Source organism: Heptranchias perlo, chromosome 3 (genome assembly GCF_035084215.1).
Source record: "Heptranchias perlo isolate sHepPer1 chromosome 3, sHepPer1.hap1, whole genome shotgun sequence".
NCBI classification, from domain to species: Eukaryota; Metazoa; Chordata; class Chondrichthyes; order Hexanchiformes; family Hexanchidae; genus Heptranchias; species Heptranchias perlo.
The window spans coordinates 56,096,386-56,119,980 of NC_090327.1; the positions used below are offsets into that span (position 1 = coordinate 56,096,386).

The 23,595-nt window shown below is 42.1% G+C and overlaps 1 protein-coding gene across 1 annotated transcript in view; it reads left to right on the forward strand.

Moving 5' to 3' along the window:
- Positions 1–23,263, forward strand: part of kcnk9 (potassium channel, subfamily K, member 9) — a 46,573-nt gene extending 23,310 nt beyond the window's left edge. Inside the window, exon 2 of the mRNA XM_067975470.1 lies at positions 22,422–23,263. Within this exon, the coding sequence (XP_067831571.1) occupies positions 22,422–23,263 (842 nt within the window). The remainder of the gene's footprint in view (positions 1–22,421) is intronic.
- Positions 23,264–23,595: the final 332 nt, after the last annotated feature.

Here is a 23,595-nt window from a genome sequence, read left to right on the forward strand (position 1 = left end):
ATTCTTAACAATCCTTATTAACAAATTTCAATTTCAACTGAGTGCACCAGTTGTATAAATTGAAGTCAGTCCCGGGATTGGAGAAAGGTTGAAAGTTGTGTACTCCAAGGATCAGTGCTGGGTTCGCTTTGGTTCTCAATATATTTAGACTTAGGCATGGGAAGCACAATATCAAAATCTGCTAACAATACAAAAGTAGAGGGTTTAGCGAACAGTGGGAAGGAATGTAGCAGATGTTAGGAAGACATAGACAAGTTAACAGAATGAACAGAAATGTGGAAGATGCAATTTAATACAGCGAAGGAATACATTTTGGGAGGAAAAACAAGGAATGGGAGTACAAACTCAAAGCAAAGATGCACAAGTATGTAGAGTAACAGAGACACCTAGGGGTGGAAATACATAATTCTTGAAAATGTGAGTACAGGTAGATAAGGCCATAATTTGGCCGACAGCATTTAGGTTTAATAAACATGGCCCTAAAGTACAAGAGGTTGTGATAAATTTGTACAAGGCAATGGTTATGCCACAATTATAGTAGTCTGTGCAGTTTTGCGTGCCCATTATAGAAAGGACGTTAAAGCCATAGAGAGCACACAGTGTAGATTCACCAGGATGATACCAGGCTCAGCACCAGCAGAAGGGCAGGATAAGGTGTAGTTGCAGGGCTCTCAGACTTGCAGCTGCACGTCAGGGGTCAAATCATGGTATCTTCTGGCTGTTGATGGAGATCAGCAGCCATAAGGTTCAGATTGGACTTTAAAACCTGGTGTTGGGTGGGGGGGGATAAAATAAATTGCAGTCAGTCATTTATCTGAAGTCTTTTGTCTGCTTCTGTGACCTATGTGGCCACAGCATTATGTTCTTTGGGTGACCAGCAAGCGGCCAAACGCAGAAATGAGGCAGGAAGCTGGAAATGCTCCTCCCACCTCATTAGCATTCCTCTGACTAGCCTATTCCCTAGGTACAAGCCAAGCCCCACATTCCCTCCAGAAAAGCCCCAGAAACCCTGTGGCTTTGTAAAGGAGATGGAGACCAGGCTTCCGCCTCTTTTTCCTGACCTTTGTGTCTTGGGGAACTGGGTGTTCTTCAGGGTAAATGTGGGGAAAGTCCTGCCTTATTTCTGTGCACTGAGGGTGGTCAGCAGCTGAAAGGTAGGTTCAGGCCAGGGCAGTGGCCTTATGTAGGAAACAACTAGATGCTGTAATGGAAAGGCTGTAATGGAAAGACTGTAAGAATGTGATGAAATGAGCTGAAACGTCTTCATCATCTGGATCTATCTGGTGATCTCCCCTGAAAGCATGGACTGATGCTGGGGTATAATTCCATGGATAATGGCCATCCTCTGATATCTTATCTAATCAGCCATTCTCCATGTGTAAGCCATGACAGTGCATGTTAGCAGGCTAGCCATCTATGAATAGGGCATCACAGCTGAACTAAATCACGACCTCACTTGATGTCCAGGTACGTGAACTTTCCAGCACACATCACTGATTTTTCTCTTTCCTAGTCCAGAGATGTTATGGCCAGTTGTAGCAGCCCAATCTCCTCCCCAGCTGTGATTAACAAACTCATCATAGAGTGCACATCAAACCTGGGGACTTTCTGGTTTGTATATTTTGGTACAATCTGGTAAAATACATTTACCTATTAAATCATCAAAGGAGGTTATATGCACTTAAATTAAAAGTTATATTGCATTCTTGAATGTGTGGGATCCTCCATGCACTGCTCTTTGCAAAGGCATTTCCTTTTGATCTTGGTCCCAGTCTTCTCTGTAAGAAAAACTTACCGTTTCACTCAAATCAGTATTTTGTGTTCAGGCTAAAAAAAAACTGATACCACCTACATTCTAGTGCAGTGTTACCTAGCAACAATATCATTGAAGCCATTATAGGTTGACCTGAAGTAGGTTTCTCAGCCATTACATGTAATGTGATACAAAACTAACGTAAATCATTGAAAAAAGTTGCGGCCAACAAAGTACTTTTAGACAGAGACTGAAATTGCTAATCAATATTTTTTTGTCAGCCGAGTCATTTCCTTTAATCCATAATCATGGTTCACAAACAATGACGCATTCTGTGTTTATGTAGAAATACAGTTGAAGCCAGTTAACTGGGATACTGAGATTGGAGCAAATGTGTCCCAAATATCAGGTTATCCCCTAGTGAGCAAAACCCATCTGTACTAAATAAAATAGTTCAATAAATGAGGGTTTGCCGAAAAGTCTTTTCCCATCCATGTGTAATGTCCTTCCCTCAGTTTTCAAAAGATAAGTGAAACAACCTGTGTTCTAGTTTATTAATAGTACACTATTTCTTTTAAAATTTGTTAAAATTGTTTATTGAGTATTACCTTTTGAAATGATAGTCGCATTAACATCCAATGGACTGCTGGAAACAATAACTAGTAATTGTACACTTCAGCAGAGAGAGCCTCAATTACAATCTACTCCATTTAATTGTACAGTTTTGTTTATTTTAAAGCCGAACGTTTTCCCTTGTTCTTTTTTTATGACACTTGCTTGTACTAAGTGTATGGTAATATAAGTAATATCACTTTACGTATATAGCAATATGGGTTATGTCATTTTAAGTGTAGAATAATAAGGGTAATTTCACTTTAAGTGTATGGTAATAAGGATTGTGTCATTTTAAGTGTATGGTAATACAAGTTATGTGACTTTAAATGTATGGTAATAAGAGTTATGGGGGGGCGCATTTTAACCCTCAAGTCTGGTTTCCGGGCAGTTAAAATAGAGCGGGAGACTTACCCACAGGCTTCCCGCCCTGATCCCGCCGACTGCTATTTTAAATTGCAGGCACCATGGGCACCCCAAGTGGTGTCCTTTATTTAAATATGCAGCTTGGGTCCCCATGATGCCACTATTAAAGCTCCCATGGCTTCCCTGCTGAATCAAATCTGTTGGGTCTCAGGAGTTGGGGCCAGAAGAGACCCAGCAAGGTAGATTTTAAATTTTTAAAAAAGTTTTCCTCTCCAGGAAGAGCAGAAGTGCTCCTCGGGGGCTCAAAATGAAACCTTGGATCTCCCGCTCCCCCTACGCCATCGCCTCCGGATCCCTCCATGACCACTTACCTGAGACCGTTACCTCGGGGGCCTGAAATCCTGCCTGCCAGCCTCCTCATCATTCCCACTTGGTTTGGGTGGAAGTCCATCCTGCAGAATGTAAATGAGGCCTGGCCGTTAAAACTGAATAGACCTCCATGCTGTCGCTCTTGGACGGGCTGAGTTCCCATCTGGGAGTTAAAATTGACCCCATGATTTTAAGTGTATAGTTTTTGTTCTACACTTCTATTTCCACCATTGTGAATATTTATTATTTGTTTATCTATCTATTGCATTCTTGTCAGTTTAAACATGTAGATCTATCCTTTTTGGACACAAGCTTTGCTGTTACAGATACTTAAAAACATTTATTTCAATGGTTATTTGTGCCAATTACAGGAGTATCCTGTAACATCTATAACAGATACTCTACAATTGGTGTTAAGCAAAGATCAGCTGTTGGATTTGGAAGGTCAGTTCTTTAAATGTATGGTAAAGGATTGTGTCATTTTAAGTGTATGGTAATACAAGTAATGTGACTTTAAATGTGTGGTAATAAGAGTTATGGGGGGCGAATTTTAACCCCCAACCCTGGTTTCCAGGCAGTTAAAATAGAGCGGGAAACTTACCTGCAGGCTTCCCTCCCTGATCCCACCACTGCTATTTTAAATTGTAGGTGCCATGGGCACCCAGCCGAAGCCAGCGGTGTCCTTTATTTAAATATGCAGATCGAGTCCCCATGAAAGTAACATTCTCACAATCAGTCAGCTCAAGTGGTGCAGACGTATCTTTATGTTAAAATTGCAAAAAGGATACTAATCAGCTCTCAATAAATAATAAGACAAACTATCCAATCGAGCCATTAAGATGACACGATAAATTCAAGCAGTTTACATGTCATCTAAACCTCTCGACTAGATTGGTGTCTTAAATTCATTGATGACCACCTGGTATTATTTATGATATGAACATGATGCTGAATTAGTAATTGACAACAGGCTTCATTAAAAGTTCCATGTGATGAGCAATCTCACAACACTCCACTGAACAAAATGATTTCTGTGCTGCTCGGCCATGTGAAGCAGAATGTTACCCAGAAGGCAGCAGGCTAGGGTTGGATAGAGTGGATGGATGAATATTCTGGAGTCTTTGGGAATCAAGGAGGTTTTATGCAGAACTTTCTCTGAAAAGATTAAATAGGTGGGGTTGAGTCCATGTCAGGACAGATTATACAGGATCTATGCAAGAAGCAGACTTAATCAACAAATCTGTTCACATGCTTTCTTTCTTATGAAAATGCTATTCATGACACTGGCATCAAAAGATACAACATTTATGATTTAGAGCTAAAAAGTGCTCTGGGTTATTTTCAATAATAGACTATTTAATATTACCTAAGAGTTTTACAAATCCTATATAAACAAGGCACAAAAAGTGTAGAGATACCAGTTGTACTCAAAGGTCAAGGTTTATGATGAAGTATTTCTTTACTATGTATCATGTACAAAATGTAATGTGGTCTGAGCCTACATCCATAAACACCAGCAATAAGCCTTTAAATTCATGGGAAGATAAGATTATTTCTATTTTTAATGTGGACAGTTTGTAAAATATAATTTTCAACTAAAATCTGAAGACGTTTTACTGGAAAAGCTTTCTTTCCTGTTAAGTGACTTGGTAAGATCCAATCTAGTCTTCAGTTTGTATGATATCAAAATCTTGTATGCTGTTCAAATTTTGCTCCTCTTTTAATCTTTGAGAGTTTTGCATTTCTGCTGAAGAGGTGGCTTTTGTCCTTTTATTTGGCTCATGGTGCCTGTAAATCTAAATTAAAAGAAACAACAAATGTTTGAATTCTTTCCAATTTAAAGACTACATTTGTAAGACAAATTTTCTGCATAGGCTAGCAATACTCATGTTTTAAATATGTGGTTGCCAAATCCTGAACAAATGTAATTAAAATTTTTAGATCAGCAGATGAAAGGACAAAGACGTTCTCAGTGACCCCAAATATTTTTCCCACCGTTCCCCCTTTACTTCCCATTTTAACCTATGTTTTCTTTTCAAAAGTGCAGTTGCCTTCCTCATTGTTACCTATGTGTACCTGGAACTGTCTAGCCTTTGCCCTGTCATTTCATTTTGCTTCACTTTTCCCTTTTCTTTTCCTTCCCTCATTTATTTTTTGCTTCAATGGATCTGTCAGGTCCTTGCAACTCCTTGTCTGCTGGTCATGCAAAGCAAAGAGACACACAGGGGAGTAGCAAACTTAAAGTGCATTAGCACTGCAGCAACCAATTCATGATAAATATTAAACTGTAAAGTGTGGCATATTATTCTGATCACAATTCCAAGTTGAACACTCTCACTTTGTAACAACTGACGACTTGTATTTGGTTGATATAACACCAGTGGCAAATGGGGCAGACATTTTCTATAAGAAAGAGTTTATAGCACATCAGGCTGGGAATTCCGTTCCAAATGTGCTGAACCTGAGTAGCGCTGAGTGAAAACTGTAACCTAAAATGCAGTGCATATATCGGCAGTGACAGCAATCAAATGGCATCAAAAAGAGAAACGACCTTCTTGTTTTTCATGAATTGATGAGAGTTTATTTGTAAGTATCAAAACAGCAGCACATACTTATAATTCTTGTCATATTTTTCCTTGTTTGTGCATTCCCGTTCAATGATATCAAGCCTGTATGATTTCCCCTTTACTTCTACATTATTTTCATACAGTGTCCAGTGTAATCCCATTGGAAAGATAAAGCCCTTTTAATTACAACAGTCACCTTATGCCAATTCCAAAATTGGATGGGGGCAGGACAAGGGCAGGTGGGGAGAGTTCTAAAATTTGTTTTGATGATAACAAAATTCATTTATATCTTTAGTACATAATGTCTTCACATTATAAAACATAGGGAGAGAAGAACAGCCTGCTTTTTTTTCAAAAAATTGATATTTGGGGCCCGAATTTAGCAGGCCTGCGGGTTCCCAGCGGGTGGTCCTCCGGGAGCGTGGTCAACACGCTCGGCGAAATTAGTGGGTTGCCCACGCGATCGTAGCAGGCAACCCACTAATAGGAATCAATTACCTGCTCCTCCGGGGTCCACGGCGCTGGCCTGCGCGTCGGTCGGGCTGCGCATGCGCAGTACGATCTGTCAGCTGGAGGCTCTCTAGTTAAAGGGGCAGTCCTCCACTGACAGATGCTGCAACCAATGGGACAAATTGCAGCATGGAGCAGCCCAGGGGGAAGGCTGCTCCCAGTTTAATGATGCCTCACCCCAGGTATCATCAGATGGGGTGAGGAGGAGGGGGAGGACACAGATCTTCCCCCCGGCGGGCGGGAGGAAGCGGCCTGCCTCTGCCACCAAGAAGGCCTGGCTCGAGGTGGCAGAGGGGGTCACCTGCGCCACCAACATATGGCCCACCTGCATACAGTGCAGGAGGCGCTGCAATGACCGCAGTAGGTCAGCCGCAGTGAGAACACAAAGTCTTTCCCCTACACTCCGTCTGCCACAACACTGCCCCCACCCCACATCTCCTTCGGCACCGCCAACACTATTCTGTCACATCACCCTTCATACCCACTCACACCCCATCCTCATCTTACCTCCACCTACTCACCTCGCCAGTACTCACCCTGCCACTAACACGCAACCCACTCCTCATACAATCTCATTGCTCCATCCCATACTCACCCTCTCGTGCATCTCCCTCACGGCCAGCCTCACTCAACCTGCCACCACCTGTGCTGCAGCCACAGGGCATGCATCACATATGTGCAGTAGGCAGCGTAAGGCAAACGTCTCGTCAGCATGAAGGGGGTGCACAAGGGTGTCTGAGGGTTTGTCATGGGTGTTACCCATATTGAATTTCAGAGCAACAAACAGCACACATTATATTGACACCACCACTGCCATGTCTCCGCGAATCCTGTCCGTTGTGTCCAATAATGCCCGCTCCTGGGTATCACTATGAGGACCCACCACTGATGCCACCCATCGTGTTACTGCAGAGTAGGTGCAGGTGTATTTGCAGGGCTCATCCGCGCAGACGACTGAGAGACATCGGCGGTGTAGCCGGCTGCACCCTGGAAGGATGCGGAGGAGAAGGTGTGGAGGGCAGTGGTGACTTTGCCAGCGACAGGTAAGCAGTTGGTGCTGGGGCCAGCCAGGAGCAGCTCGGCATGAAAGAGGCTGCAGATCTCCACGACTACATGTCGAGCGAATCTGCGCCTCCCTGTGCACTGCTGCTCGGAGAGGTCCGGGGAGCTGCGCCTCGGTCTGTGGACCCTGTGGCGAGGGTAGTGCCCTCTGCGACGCGTCTCTCTCTGCGGTAGCCCTCCCTCCTGCTGTGCAGGTGGGCGTGCAACAACACCGTGTTGGGGGGATCCACATCCCTGCGGCGGACGGCGTGGACTGCGAGGCTGCTGGTGCTGGTCATGCTCTTCGTCCTCCGAGGGTCTCCACACACCACCCAACTGGCAGGTGTTGGTCTGAGGGGTTGTGCAGGGTAGGTGTGTGGTTCCTCGGACTGGGGCTGCGGTTTCGTGTCGGTCTGTCCTCTGGCTTGGCGGGGGGTGGTGGAGGGCAGGGGTTGCCCTATGTGACACGGTGGCCTCCTGCGTGGGTGAGGGCTCTCCCCCGTGGAGCGCACCTTGGCACCTGCCACAGGCTGCTGGCTGCAACACGCCTGGTTGGAGGGAGACTGTTTCCCCCAGTGTGGGAAACTCACTGCCTTGAACCTAAAATCCCACACTTCCTCTTTTGACAGCTGCTTCAGCTCATTAACTGACCACAACGAGCAAGGTAAGTACTCTCAAGTGGAACCCCGCTGGCTTTAATTGCCTGCGGGATTCCCACCAGCGGGGCTTGCGCGCGTAGCCCCGCACGTCAGCGCGGTACCCGGAAGTGGCCGGGATTTCGTCGCGATCCGGTCACGTGACCGGAGATTGGGATTTTCGGGGCCACCCCGCTGGGAACCCGCCGGAAACACGCTCCTAAAATCGAGCCCTTGGTGTCTGGTTTACATTTTACAAATTCCTGGAGAGTTCACTCAAAAACTGGATTATTTGGTTCGAAACCGATCGATGACAAATTTGATTTTCATAATTCCATCAGCTTCCCTCCTCCCCAGAAGGCACTGACTTTTGCTAGGGTATGATTTCAGTCAATTGCAGTCCTCACGTACATTGCCCAATTCTCCCTTCATTCTTTACATGTGAGCCAAACAGTGACTGTTGACATGAGATTCAACAGTGAAGGTCATCACATCCTGTCCTTACTTGACATCAATGCATATATGTTTTCCAGTAAGTTAGTGATCAAGGGTGGGAACTCTCACTTATTTTTCCTTTTCCCTGCCCCATGGCATTGAGATAATTTGTTGCACCCTGGCTACTACCTGGCTGATATCAATTATCTCGGAATCAAACTTGGGACCTTTTGGTATCTGTGGCTTATTATTATACTGGTTGGTGTCTTTACCCAATAGGATAACAGGGGAGTGTTTAAGGGTGTCCATGATCCTCCAAATGATGAGTCAAAGTTTTCAGTGCACCTCCATACCAAATGACCATTCTCACAATTCTGGGAATCTCAGAGTATTTCTACTCCCCAAAGTCTGGCATAGTTCTTGGATTATCTAGAAGCTGCATGATTCAAGAGTTTTAACTTGACTTTATCAGAATTTGGCATTTTTAAAACAAGTTGTTGCCTATCAGCTTCAATCAGAAAGCTGCTGTTAGGTGTAAGAAATATTTGATAAAAATCATGTTTGATTCAAATACTTGTCACTGTATATGCTGTGTGAGTAGTGATTAGCTACTACTAAACATGAGTATAGAGAAAAGGAGGGATGTTGTAAACCAGAAACGCTTGTATTAAAATATTTCTCATCTTACATTTATGATTGGGACGTGATTTGAAGAAAACCATTATAAGAATTTTGTTTTACTGCAATATGACACATAGACAGCAGAATTACATAGCATTGTGAACTTGGATGAAACTAGACTTTGGTACATTTGGGACAGATAACACATAATAGGTTTCCTTAATAAAAAGGCATTTTAATTTGTTTCATATGACGTTTGCAATAAGTGCATTGTCGGCATGCAGAAAAACACTATCATATTCTCCTTGATGTGGAGATGCCGGTGATGGACTGGGGTTGACAATTGTAAACAATTTTACAACACCAAGTTATAGTCCAGCAATTTTATTTTAAATTCACAAGCTTTCGGAGGCTACCTCCTTCCTCCTCCTATCACATCATTCACCTGAGGAAGGAGGTAGCCTCCGAAAGCTTGTGAATTTAAAATAAAATTGCTGGACTATAACTTGGTGTTGTAAAATTGTTTACAATATTCTCCTTGGTCAGATGTTGAAACCAAATTAACCACAAACACTACCATTTTATATTGTCACAGTTGTCAAAATGATTCTTATAAAATACTTTTATGATGTTAGTGCTGGGAATGGAACACTTTGCATTTTGGACATCCAGTGTCCCTGGCTAGATATTAAAGACCATTCAGAATCTGTTTAAGCTCTGAATTTAGTCACAACAGTAAGACAAAGACATAAATGAGAAGGGTATGTTAATAAAACTGACATTCTGTATTTTGCATTCAATGTTCTGGCAGACCCTTGTCAAAACCTTCTGCCTTGCTGCATCTCCTCCCACTTTCAAAAGCCTCCTCAAAATCTATCTCTTCAAACGTGCCTCTGGTTACTTCGCCTAAAGCTCCCCCCAAATTCCTGCTTGGTGTCCAGCTTCTCTTTGTAAAGTACTTCGGGGTGTTTTGTTACATTAAAGGGGCTATATATATTATTGTTCATGAATGTTGTGTACTCAACAAAGCAATTCTATTCACTAGTATGCCTAAGAACCTTAAATATTTAGTCAATAAATAGGCTTAATTTTATTGACATTGATAGTTTGCTTTACCTTTATTTTAACTAATTGTTGGTCAGTAATTTTTTTCTCTATGTTTTCTATCCATTCTCAAAGTTATGACCCCCTTCCTCACATTTAAACATCGATATAATTCACTTGTCAGGAGGTTGAAATAGGCCAATCTAATGACATTTCGACAGATGGTTGCTCCTTGGGTTACCCATCAGGATATGCGTGTGAGTCCTGTATGACCCTGGGGCAGACCTGGCAAACATTCACCCACGTGTGAATCAGTCCACATTGGAACCTGGTATAACTCAGGTCTCCCAGATGGAAGTTGAATGCTTCAATCTTGTGAGCAGTGGGCCACCTTTTAACAATGGAGTTTTCCCTATGTTTTATGACTTTTGTGTCTTCTAACCTCTCCATTTGTTCTTTTAGTGATGATCTTAAATTCATGCCTTCTGCTTACTGACTCATCAACCAGTGGATAGAATTTTTTCCTACTGACCTTATCAAAATCCCTCTTAACTTTGAACACCCTTTCAGATCTTCTCTTAACCTGTTTTGTTCTAACAAAAAGAGCCCCTTTTTGGCTGATATAAGCGGTGGATGTTTGAGGTGGTGGAGACTGTATTTCTACATATTATCTCTCAATCTCCTAATCTCCTTTTTTGCCTTCCCTCTATATTATTTTCAATACTGTGCTTGATTTTTTTTATACTAGTAGACATAGATTTGTCACATGTCACTTTCTTAATCATCATTTTTAAGTTCTCTATTCATCCAAAGAGCTTCAGCTTTTGCTACACCCCCTTTGCTTCATGTGCAAATATGTCTGGTTTGTACTGTAAGCATCTCCTGTTGGAAAGCTTCCCATAGTTTATGCACTGTCTTATATGCCAATTTTTATTTCTGATTTATTTGAAGTAGTTTATTTTTTATCTCACTGAAATTGGCTTTCTTCAGTTCAATACTTTCAGCTTTGATTGTTCCCTTTCCTTTTCAATTTTTATATCAAATCTAATTATAAGGAACCTTACAACACCAGGTTATAGTCCAACAATTTTATTTTAAAATCACAAGCTTTCGGAGATTATCCCCTTCGTCAGGTGAGTGAGTGAAAGGTCCTCAAATCGCATATCTTATATTAGACTGGGACACCATCACATCAATCAAAAGGTGTCGTTAGTGTTCAAACAGGCCAGTCACGGAGAACAGTACGTCCCAGTACACTGAATATACATTGTGTCAATTACACAGACAGAGAGAAAGAGACCCAAATGGCAGAGAGAGAGAGAGAGTATTAAAAACAGATAACTTTTTTTCCCCCTTTTGCTGGTGGGGTTACGTGTAGCGTGATATGAACCCAAGATCCCGGTTGAGGCCGTCCTCATGGGTGCGGAACTTGGCTATCAACTTCTGCTCGATGATTTTGCGTTGTCGTGTGTCTCGAAGGCCGCCTTGGAGAACGCTTACCCGCATCTCCACATCAAATCTAATTATGTTATGGCTATTGTTTCTGAGATGTTCCCCATCCCTTATATTACCTACTTGCTCCACTTAATTTCCTAGAACCAAATCCAGCATTGCCACCTTCCTTGTTGAGCTAAAAATACACTGATCGAGAATGGAATCTGAGCGTGTTGTAGAAACAATTCCCCTTCTTTGCCATTATATTACCAACAGGAATCTTTCCGATATTTTTGCTGTCACAGTTTGACAGTTTAATATTTATCCATATGCACACATATACATGTGCTGATATAACAGTATTTATGTGCCCATATCTTAAATATATGTCTTCAGAGCAATACAGGGTGTACAGTACACTGCTTCAATTAAAAATGCCATCAATCAGCAATAAACCTAAGATAAAAAAGGCACTTTTATGACTAATGCAGAAGATAATAAGCCTGGCCAGATAAAATGAAATGGTTGAATTGGCTCTGTTAGACATGACAACAGCAGAAAATATTAATTGCTAAAATACAACAATTTTAAAGGGGGGGGGGGCAGGAACAGAGAGACCTGAGGGTGTATGTACACAAATCTTTGAAGGTGGCAGGACAAATTGAGAAGGCTGTTAAAAAAGCATATGGGATCTTTGGCTTCATAAATAGAGGCACAGAGTACTTCACTGTTAAAAATAAAGTAAAAGGAACAACTATTAAAGATGAATTAAATTGCCTGTACAGAAATGTACACAGCACCCAAAATAAAACGGGGGAACTGAAAGCAATAATCTGTAGTGAGGAACCAGATGTAGTAGGAATAAATGAAACACGGCTACATAAAGGACAGGACCGGCAACTAAATATCGCAGGATATCACATAATCGGGGGGGGGGGGTGGTGGAGTAACTGCACTAATTAGAGATAACATAATGGCAGTAGAAAAAAGGGACATAACTAACAGAAGGATGGAAACAGAATTCCTATGGATTGAAATAAAAGATAAGGTGGGATCAATCACGCTAATAGGAACTTAGGAACAGGAGTAGGCCATTCAGCCCCTCGTGCCTGCTCCGCCATTTGATAAGATCATGGCTGATCTGTGATCTAACTCCGTATACCTGCCTTTGGCCCATATCCCTTAATACCTTTGGTTGCCAAAAAGCTATCTATCTCACATTTAAATTTAGCAATTGAGCTAGTATCAATTGCCGTTTGCGGAAGAGAGTTCCAAACTTCTACCACCCTTTGTGTGTAGAAATGTTTTCTAATCTCGCTCCTGAAAGGTCTGGCTCTAATTTTTAGACTGTGCCCCCTACTCCTAGAATCCCCAACCAGTGGGAATAGTTTCTCTCTATCCACCCTATCCGTTCCCCTTAATATCTTATAAACTTCGATCAGATCACCCCTTAACCTTCTAAACTTCATAGAATACAACCCCAATTTGTGTAATCTCTCCTCGTAACTTAATCCTTGAAGTCCGGGTATCATTCTAGTAAACCTACGCTGCACTCCCTCCAAGGCCAGTATGTCCTTCCATAGGTGCGGTGCCCAGAACTGCTCACAGTACTCCAGGTGCGGTCTAACCAGGATTTTGCATAGCTGCAGCATAACTTCTGCCCCCTTGTACTCCAGTCCTCTGGATATAAAGGCCAGCATTCCATTAGCCTTATTGATTATTTTCTGCACCTGTCCATGACACTTCAATGATCTATGCACCTGAACCCCTAAGTCCCTTTGGACATCCACTATTTTTAACTTTTTACCATTTAGAAAGTACCCTTTTCTATCCTTTTTTGACTCAAAGTGGATGACCTCACATTTGTCTACATTGAATTCCATCTGCCACAGTTTTGCCCATTCACCTAATCTATCAATATCCTTTTGTAATTTTATGTTTTCATCTACACTGCTTACAATGCCACCAATCTTTGTGTCATCGGCAAACTTAGATATGAGACTTTCTATGCCTTCATCTAAGTCATTAATAAATATTGTGAATAATTGAGGTCCCAAGACAGATCCCTGCGGGACTCCACTAGTCACATCCTGCCAATGTGTGTACCTACCCATTATCCTACTCTCTGTCGCCTTTCGCTCAGCCAACTTCCTAACCAAGTCCGTACTTTTCCCTCGATTCCATGGGCTTCTATCTTAGCTAACAGTCTCTTATGTGGGACTTTATCAAATGCCTTCTGGAAGTCCATATAAATAACATCCATTGACATTCCCCTGTCCACTACTTTAGTCACCTCTTCAAAAAATTCAATCAGGTTTGTCAGGCACGACCTACCTTTCACAAATCCATGCTGGCTCTCTCTGATTAACTGAAAATTCTCGAGGTGTTCAGTCACCCTATCCTTAATTATAGACTCCAGCAATTTCCCAACAGATGTTAGGCTAACTGGTCTATAATTCCCTAGTTTCCCTCTCTCTCCTTTCTTAAAAAGCGGAGTGACATGTGCAATTTTCCAATCTAGAGGGACAGTTCCTGAATCAAGAGAACTTTGAAAGATTATAGTTAGGGCATCTGCAATGTACTCACCTTCTTCCTTTAAAACCCTGGGATGGAAACCATCTGGTCCTGGGGATTTGTCACTCTTTAGTGCTATTATTTTCTTCATTACTGTTGCTTTACTTATTTAATTTTATCAAGTCCCTGTCCCCAATTCAATATAAGTTTTCTTGGGATTTCCGGCATGCTATCCTCTTTTTCTGCTGTAAATACTGATGCAAAGTAATTGTTCAACATGTCCGCCATTTCCCCATTGTCAATGACAATATTCCCACTTTCAGTTTTTAAGGGGCCAACACTGCTCCTGACCACCCTCTTTTTTCTAATATAACTGTAAAAGTTCTTCGTATTGGTTTTGCTATCCCTTGCAAGTTTCTTTTCATACTCTCTTTTTGTAGCTCTTACTATCTGTTTTGTGACCCTTTGTTGATCTTTGTACCTTTCCCATTCGCCAGGATCTGTGCCATTTTTTGCCTTTTTGTATGCCCTTTCCTTATGTCTTATACTGTCCCTTACCTCTTTAGTTGTCCATGGCTGTTTTTTTTGGCAAGTAGAGTTCTTGCCCCTCAGGGGTATAAACCGATTCTGTATCTCGTTAAATGTTTCTTTAAACATTTCCCACTGATCATCAGTCGTTTTACCCATTAACAGATTTGCCCAGTTTACTGTGGACAGTCTCTGTCTCATCCCATTGAAGTCGGCCTTTCCCAAGTCTAGAATCTTCGCAGCTGACTCACTTTTTTCTCTTTCAAACACCACATTGAACTCAATCAATTTATGATTGCTATTGGATAGATATTCACGCACAGTTAAGCTGTTAACTAAATCTGGTTCATTACTCATTACTAAATCTAGTATGGCTTGCCCCCTTGTTGCCTCTAGGACATACTGCTGTAGAAAACTATCCCGGACACACTCAAGAAATTCACTACCTTTCTGACAGTTGCTAGTCTGCTTTCCCCAATCTATGTGAAGGTTAAAGTCCCCCATTAAGACCACTATGCCTTTCTTACACGCTTGTCTAATCTCTGCATTTATACAATCCAGCACTTCAGAGCTGCTGCCAGGGGTCCTATACACAACTCCCATTATACTCTTAGATCCTTTCCTATTTTTCAATTCAACCCATAAGGTCTCTGTTGGCTGCTTACCTCTCGTTATATCCTCCTTTATCACTGAATTGATTTCATCTCTAATCACTAAGGCTACTCCTCCACTTCTTCCATTTTTCCTATCTCTCCTGTAGACCTTATAACCTGGTATATTTAGTTCCCAATCCTGACCATCCTGCAGCCATGTCTCAGTAATAGCTATCATGTCATACCCTCCAATTTGAATTTGAACCTGTAGTTCATTTAATTTATTCCGTATACTCCGTGCATTTGTATATAGAACTCTTAGTTGGGCCACACACCCTAGCCTGACCTTCAGCTTTGATGCTGGGATAATCGCCTTACGCCTTCTAGTTTTCACTTTATCTGTAGTGTCTAAAGTACACTTTCTTTCTGCTGCTCTACGCTTTTCCCTTTCACTTGTTCTTGAACAACTGTTTGTACTATTTGTATTGTAAATTTCCCCTGGGTCTTCCCCTCTCTTGCTGCTCTCAACTTTACTCCCTTCTGACTCCCCGCTAAAGTTCCCACCCCCCTGCCACTCTAGTTTGAACCTTCCCCAACAGCACTACTAAACACCCCCGTGAGGACATTGGTCCTGGTCCTGCTCGGGTGTAACCCGTCCCGCTTGTACAGGTCCCACCTTCCCCAGAACCAGTCCCAATGTCCCAGGAATCTAAATCCCTCCCTCCTACACCATCCCTGCAGCCACGCATTCATCCGGTTTATTCTCCTGTTCCTATACTCACTAGCACGTGGCACTGGTAGTAATCCTGAGATCACTACCTTTGAGGTTCTGCTTTTTAATTTATCTCCTAACTCCTTGAATTCACCTAGCAGGACCTCATCCCTTTTTTTTAACCTATGTTGTTGGTACCGATATGGACCACGACTACTGGCTATTCACCCTCCCCCTCCAGAATGCCCTGCAGCCGTTCCGTGACATCCTTGACCCTAGCACCAGGGAGGCAACATACCATCCTGGAGTCACGTTTACGGCCACAGAAACGCCTATCTGTTTCCCTTACAATTGAATCCCCTATGACTATAGCCCTGCCACTCTTCTTCCTCCCCTCCTGTGCAGCAGAGCCACCCGTCGTGCCACGAACTTGGCTTTTGCTGCTTTCCCCTGATAAGCCATCTCCCCCAACAGTATCCAAAGCAGAATATCTGTTTGAGAGGGAGATGGCCCAAAGGGACTCCTGCTCTACCTGCCTAGTCCTTTTACTCTGCCTGGCGGTCACCCATTTCCTTTCTGCCTGCGTAATCTTTACCTGAACGTGCTATCCATGATAGTCTCAGCATCGCGGATGCTCCACAATGAATCCACCCGCAGCTCCAGCTCCGAAATGCGGTTAGCCAGTAGCTGCAGCTGGATACACTTCCTGCACACATGGTCACCAGGGACACTGGTAGTGTCCATGACTTCCCACATAGTGCAGGAGGAGCATATCACGGGAGCGAGCTCTGCTGCCATGACTTGCCTTAGAGTTACACTGCGTTCACCTCTCAGACTCTCCTCCCGCTCTCGGTCTCTCCTTTTATACTGTGCTCACCTCTCGGACTCTCCTGCCTCACCTGTGATGTCGCACAGCAGGTCTGCTGCTGCTTCAATCCCCACTCTCAGTCTTCTGCTGCTCAGGTCCGCCGCCGCTCTGCGGAAAAAGTTAGGAAAAGGAAGGCAAAGCAGCACCTCCTTCCCCCACTTCACCGAACTCCTACACTCACCAAACTCTGAGGTGTTCACTCTGTGCTCCGTTAGTAGACTACTGACCAGCTAATAGTGGAAAGGAAGTGGAGGAAGAAATATGTAAGCAAATATGTGAAATGAGTAAAGGACACAGAATGGTAATCATGGGAGATTTTAACTATCCCCAACTAAACTGGCAAGAAGAGGCAGGTCGGGAGGTACAGGGAATAGAGTTTTTACAATGCGTGCAGGACTCCTTTTTTACCCAATATGAAGCCCAACAAGAGAGGAAGCACTGCTGGATCTAGTAATGGGCAAGGAACCAGAACATCTAGGCAATAGCAATCACAACATCATAAGGTTTAAGATAAAGATTGAGAGGGGCATAAATAAGACAAAGATCAAAGTAATAAATTGGAAAAAAAGCTAAATTTTCAGGGGATGAGAATGGAACTAGGGAAAATAAACTGGAAAAATGTACTGATAAACAAAGAAGTTGAACAGCAGTGGGAGACATTTAAAACGGTGCTCAATAGTGTCCAGAAGAAATAGATCTGACTAAAAAGCAAGAACAAACTTGCTAGTAATGACACACCATGGGTGAATAAAGAAGTAAGGGCAAAATTGATACTAAAGAAAAAGAGAGACACTAAGTACATAGACAACAAAGTAGAGGGTGACAAAAGGGAATACGAAAATGTTAGGAAAGAAGTCAAAAAAACAATTAGAAAGGCAAAAAGAAACTACAAAGTTAAATTATCAAAGAATATAAAAAGAAATAGTAAAGTATTCTACAGCCACATAAATAACAAAAGAAAAATCAAGATCGGGATCGGGCCACTAAGGGATACACATGATAAACTCACTGGTAATGACAGTGAAATTGCTGAAATATTAAATAATTACTTTGCCTCAGTATTTACCAGGAAGACTAACATGGTGGGTATGATATTAGAAGATGAGATCGAAAAGGATATAAAGACATTTAAGATAGAAAGGGGGAGATAATTGATAAACTAATCAAACGTAGAGAGGATAAAAATCTGGCCCGGATGGATTGCATCCACGCATTTAAAAGCAGTTAAGGAAGAGATAGCAGAGGCACTATTACATATATATAAAAATTCATAAGAAAAGGGAATAGTGCCAGAGGACTGGCAGACAACTAATGTGATTTCTATATTTAAAAAGGGAGATAGAACCAGTCTAGGGAACTGTACACCAATTAGCTTAACGTCGATGGTAGAAAAGATAATGGAATCCTTACTCAAAGATGTAAAAGAAAAACATCTAGAAACTGAAAATATTATAAAAATAGTCAGCACGGATTTCAAAAGGGAAGGTCATGCTTAACCAACCTTATTGAATTTTTTGAAGAAGTAACAGAAAGAGTAGACAAGGGTAATGTAGTAGATGTAATGTATTTGGATTTTCAAAAGGCCTTCAATAAGGTACCGCACGTAGACTCATGGCTAAGGATGGAGCACATGGAGTCAGGGGAAAAGTAGCAAAATGGACAGCAAACTGGCTACAAAACAGAAAACTGAGAGTTTAAAGTTGGTTACTCAGACTGGCCAAAGGTGGGAATTGGTGTTCCACAAGGATCGGTGCTGAGACCACTGTTATTTACCATTTACATAAACGATTTGAACTCGGGAATTGGAAGTATAATTTCATAATTTGTGGATGACACCAAATTGGGGTGTATAGTTAATACCAAGGACTGTACAGTACAGGAAGACATTAATAAACTTACAGAATGGGCATGTAATTGGCAAATGAATTTCAAAATAGATAAGCATGTGGTATTACATTTTGGTAGGAAGAATAAGGGGGCCACATACTGCTTGAATAATAAGAGTCTAAATGGGGTAGACGAGCTGAGGGATCTGGGGGGTACAGATACACAAATCACTAAAAATAGCGATGCAGGTTAATAAGGCCATAAAAAAAAAAACAATCCAAGCACTGGGGTTCATTTCGGGAGGGATAGAATTGAAAAGCAGAGAAGTTATGTTAAATTTGTATGGAATCCTTGGTCACTTGGAGTACTGTGAACAATTCTGGTCTCCATATTACGAAACGGATATAGAGGCACTGGACAAGGTGCAAAAGTGATTTACTAGAAGGATAACAGAACTGAGAAGTTGTACCTATCATAAAAGATTAAGCAGTGAGTTGTTGTGATTTGGAATGCACTGCCTGAAATGGTGGTGGAAGAAGATTTAATAGCAACCTTCAAAAGGAAATTGGATTAATACTTGAAGGGGAAAAATTTGCAGGGTTATGGGGAAAGAGCAAGGGTATGGGACTAATTGGAAAACTCTTCCAAAGAGCCAGCACAGGCACGATGGGCCGAATGGCCTCCTTCTGTACTGTATCATTCTATGATTCTAAAATACAACAGATTAGCAAATGCTAGAATCTCAATGTCTAATTGTTTTAGTTGCAGTGAGGGAAAAAAATTACATTGGCAAAGGTATTTTAGAGGATAATGACTTGTATTCGCGCTAGACATGTGCCAGGCAATGACCATCTCCAACAAGAGAGTCTAACCACCTCCTCTTGACATTCAACGGCATTACCATCACCGAATCCTCCACAATCAACATCCTGGGGGTCACCATTGACCAGAAACTTAACTGGACCAGCCATATAAATACTGTGGCTACAAGAGCAGGTCAGAGGCTGGGTATTCTGCGGCGAATGACTCACCTCCTGATTCCCCAAAGCCTTTCCACCATCTGCAAGGCACAAGTACTGGAATACTCTCCACTTGCCTGGATGAGTGCAGCTCCAACAACACTCAAGAAGCTCGACACCATCCAGGACAAAGCAGCCCGCTTGATTGGCACCCCATCCACCACCCTAAACATTCACTCCCTTCACCACCGGCGCACAGTGGCTGCATTGTGTACCATCCACAGGATGCACTGCAGCAACTCGCCAAGGCTTCTTTGACAGCACCTCCCAAACCCGCGACCTCTACCACCTAGAAGGACAAGAGCAGCAGGTACATGGGAACAACACCACCTGCACGTTCCCCTCCAAGTCACACACCATCCCGACTTGGAAATATATCACTGATCCTTCATCGTCGCTGGGTCAAAATCCTGGAACTCCCTTCCAAACAGCACTGTGGGAGAACCTTCACCACACGGACTGCAGCGGTTCAAGAAGGCGGCTCACCACCTTCTCAAGGCAATTAGGGATGGGCAATAAATGCTGGCCTTGCCAGCGACGCCCACATCCGATGAACAAATAAAAAAACATTTAAATACACATCCCTGAAATGTCTCAAAATGTTTCACATAAAATGAATTCCTTTGAAGCACAACAACAACAACTTGCATTTATATAGAGCCATTAACGTAGAAGTAATGTCCTAAGGCGTTTAATTGTTATGTAGGCAAATGCAGTAGCCATTTTACAGAGAAGAGGATCCCACAAACACCAATGAAATGACAAACTAGTTAATGGGCCGGAATTTACTCAATCCGACTCATTCCGAAATTACGCCGACCTTGCTGATGGCAACTTTTGACAAAATTTCCTGAGAATCTCAACGCCAAACGTAAAAAAGGAGTAAAACAAGCATAAATCTGTGTAAACAATTGGTGCCCAAGGGAAGTGCAGGGCATATGTCATCTTTCTTCTTTAAGTCCCTCTTTATCTTATTGATGTTCTGAAAATTAAAGTTTGAAGCTATCACACGATCACTTATGCACATTAAACATAGCATGTTTAAGAAAATGCAATTATGGAAGCATTTCTCTTTTTAGTGTTACAGATTCTGATGCCATAAAAAGGATTGAAAGATATAGAAAATGCAGTGCCAGGTCCCAGTATGGAGAAATAAAAAAATCGTTATGAAACACCAGAAATAAGTGACTTTGGATCCTGTTGCACCTAAAATTTTTTGTGAAATTTATGCTTGTTCAGAACGGGTGTAAATACAGGAAAGTCGCATTCTCTGGTCTTCTGCACGAGAGGAGCTATGTTAGCAGACAGCTATGTTGGATTTTGGGAGACATAACTCGGGAGTGGCGCAAATGATCGAGGAAATTTGCGCATAGCGATGTAAAACTGGCGTAAATCAGTTTCATGCGAATTTCCTTGGAAAAAAATTGCATACCTCCGTTCTTACGCTGTAGTTACACCAAAACTTTCCAGGAAATTCCGGGCCAATATGTTTTTTGTGGTGGTTGATGAAAGAATCTTGCAAGGTTGCGTGTAGACGTGAAGAAATCAAAATGCATCAAGTATTTAACTGTATTTTTGCCTTCATTCAATTAACATAGTGATTTTTCTGTGCTTTCTCTCCTCTGCCACAACCACAACCATACTTTCCTCTTCAGTCAGAAGAGTGGGACAGGCTGACCTGCTGACACCGCAGTGGGTCCTGACAATGGTTGTTGTAATGCTATCATTAGAATGTGTATAACCTTTGTTCACACTGGAGGATCCAACTGTAAAATTTCACTGAACGAAAACATTTCCAATTTTTTTCCATTGCTTAGAATTACCAATCCAGACAAAGCAGAGAAATAAATTGCTCCCTTACTATTTTTATTACAAGTCCACAGGACACTAAATATAGATAATATGTTGCTGCATTTAACCCAGGGATAGCAGCACATTTTAGAAGCCAAACTATTTTTTGTATAGTGTTTTATGCCACATGTATTTTTGAATTGCTGCATGAATGAAAGGATAACTGGTTACTAGAGGCTATTTTTATCTATAGAGTATAGAAATCCCAGCTCAAATATAAAATGTCTTGGCAATCTAGTTATGTATTTATTAGGATTGAAGAGTACGTATTTAGAAGCTGAGTGGTATTGTGGATTGAAACCTCTGGAGACATGGGTCCAAGTGCATTCCGGTAATGAACACTGCCTTTACCAATGTCACATGTGAAATGAGCTTGGTTGATCTTGGTCAAGTCCCCAGTCTCCATTCCCCAAATCAACTTGAATCCACAGTATAATCATTCTCAGCTGTTTTCCGCTTAAAACATGTCAATTTAGATTTGTCAGACCTCAAATTCATTTTGTAGCAGAATGAATTGCTGTGCTTATTTAAGTTTGTAGTAACTCCATGCTTTTGGTTATCATGGTTGACTGTCAGCATTTAAACTTGACGTGAAGTCACTTAAAAATTAAAGATTTTTGTTATTTCGTACTTTAATGAAAAATATATCTGAGAATTTTTCAATCCTTTTTTTCAATATGTAATGGTTATTAAGAACATAAGAAATAGGAGCAGGAGTAGGCCAGACTGCTCCTCAAGCCTGCTCCGCCATTCAATCAGATCATGGCTGATCTTCGACCTCAACTCCATTTTTCCACCAGATCCCCATATCCCTCGATTCCCCTAGAGTCCAAAAATCTATCTATCTCAGCCATGAATATATGGTACATTTTAAACATTTCAAAGACAAATAAGTTGCAGACAGTGTGGAGAGAGCATACCCATATCAGGTGTCAACAGTCAACAAGAAATAATGAGGAAAATATAATATTCAATGAAGCATCACTATCATTTTTCATGTGGAATATTTTCTAGTAAGGGCTGCCACTTATTATCCAGGTATTTTGTAAAGATTTAAGATTAAGTACACAAACACCCAAAGACTCTGGGTGTGGAATTTGATGATTTTTTTTTGCTTTGCAGGATATGGCCATGCAGCTCCAGATACTAATGCAGGTAAAGCTTTTTGCATGTTTTATGCCGTGCTGGGAATACCACTGACCCTAGTCATGTTCCAGAGTCTGGGAGAACGAATGAACACCTTTGTCAAATACCTTTTAAAACGAATAAAGAAATGCCTTGGCATGAAAAGCACGGACGTCTCTATGGAGAACATGGTGACCGTGGGTTTCTTCTCCTGCATGGGGACCCTGTGTATTGGAGCAGCCGCCTTCGCACATTATGAAGACTGGAACTTTTTTCACGCGTATTACTACTGCTTCATCACATTGACTACAATAGGGTTCGGGGACTTTGTCGCCCTCCAGAAAGATAAGGCCCTGCAGAAAAGGCCGCTCTATGTGGCCTTTAGCTTTATGTACATTTTAGTGGGTTTAACGGTTATTGGAGCTTTCCTCAACCTGGTGGTTCTGAGGTTTTTGACCATGAACAGCGAAGACGAGCGGCGGGATGCGGAAGAGCGAGCTTCTTTGGCCGGGAATAGGAACAGCATGATCATCCACATCCAGGAGGACCCCCAGCAGGGCCGGCCGCGGTACAAAACCCAGGTGACAGACCTGCAGTCCGTTTGCTCCTGCATGTGCTACAGGTCCCACGAGTACACCAACCAGGTGGTATCTCACCAGAATTCGTTCAGTTCCCAACTCAACCCCCAGTACTTTCACTCCATATCTTACAAGATAGAAGAGATTTCACCGAGCACATTGAAAAACAGCCTGTTCCCGTCCCCTGTGAGTTCTGTGTCGCCGGGTTTGCACAGCTTCAACGAGAACCACAGGCTCATGAGAAGGAGGAAGTCCATTTGAAACACTTTTTATTTTGTTTTTGTTTTTGAGCGTGCTGGAGAAGAAAAGGAAAAAAAAAAAAGCCTTTCTCTGGGACTCAGAAACCAAGCATGAAGCATGGTTAATAAAAGCTCCACAGCAGCGACAATATGCCTTACAGGTGGCAGTTGGATTTTTAGGAATAAGCAACACGTTGGGCATCCATCGAAACTACATGCAAGAGGACTCGTTAGCTTGGCCTTAATCTGCTTGGCCTTGACCCGGGGGAGATGGTAAACTGATAGAATGAGAGAGTGTTGTCGATGGAAGTGGGATGTGTGAGGAAACAATGCATCAGGTATTAATTTTGTAAA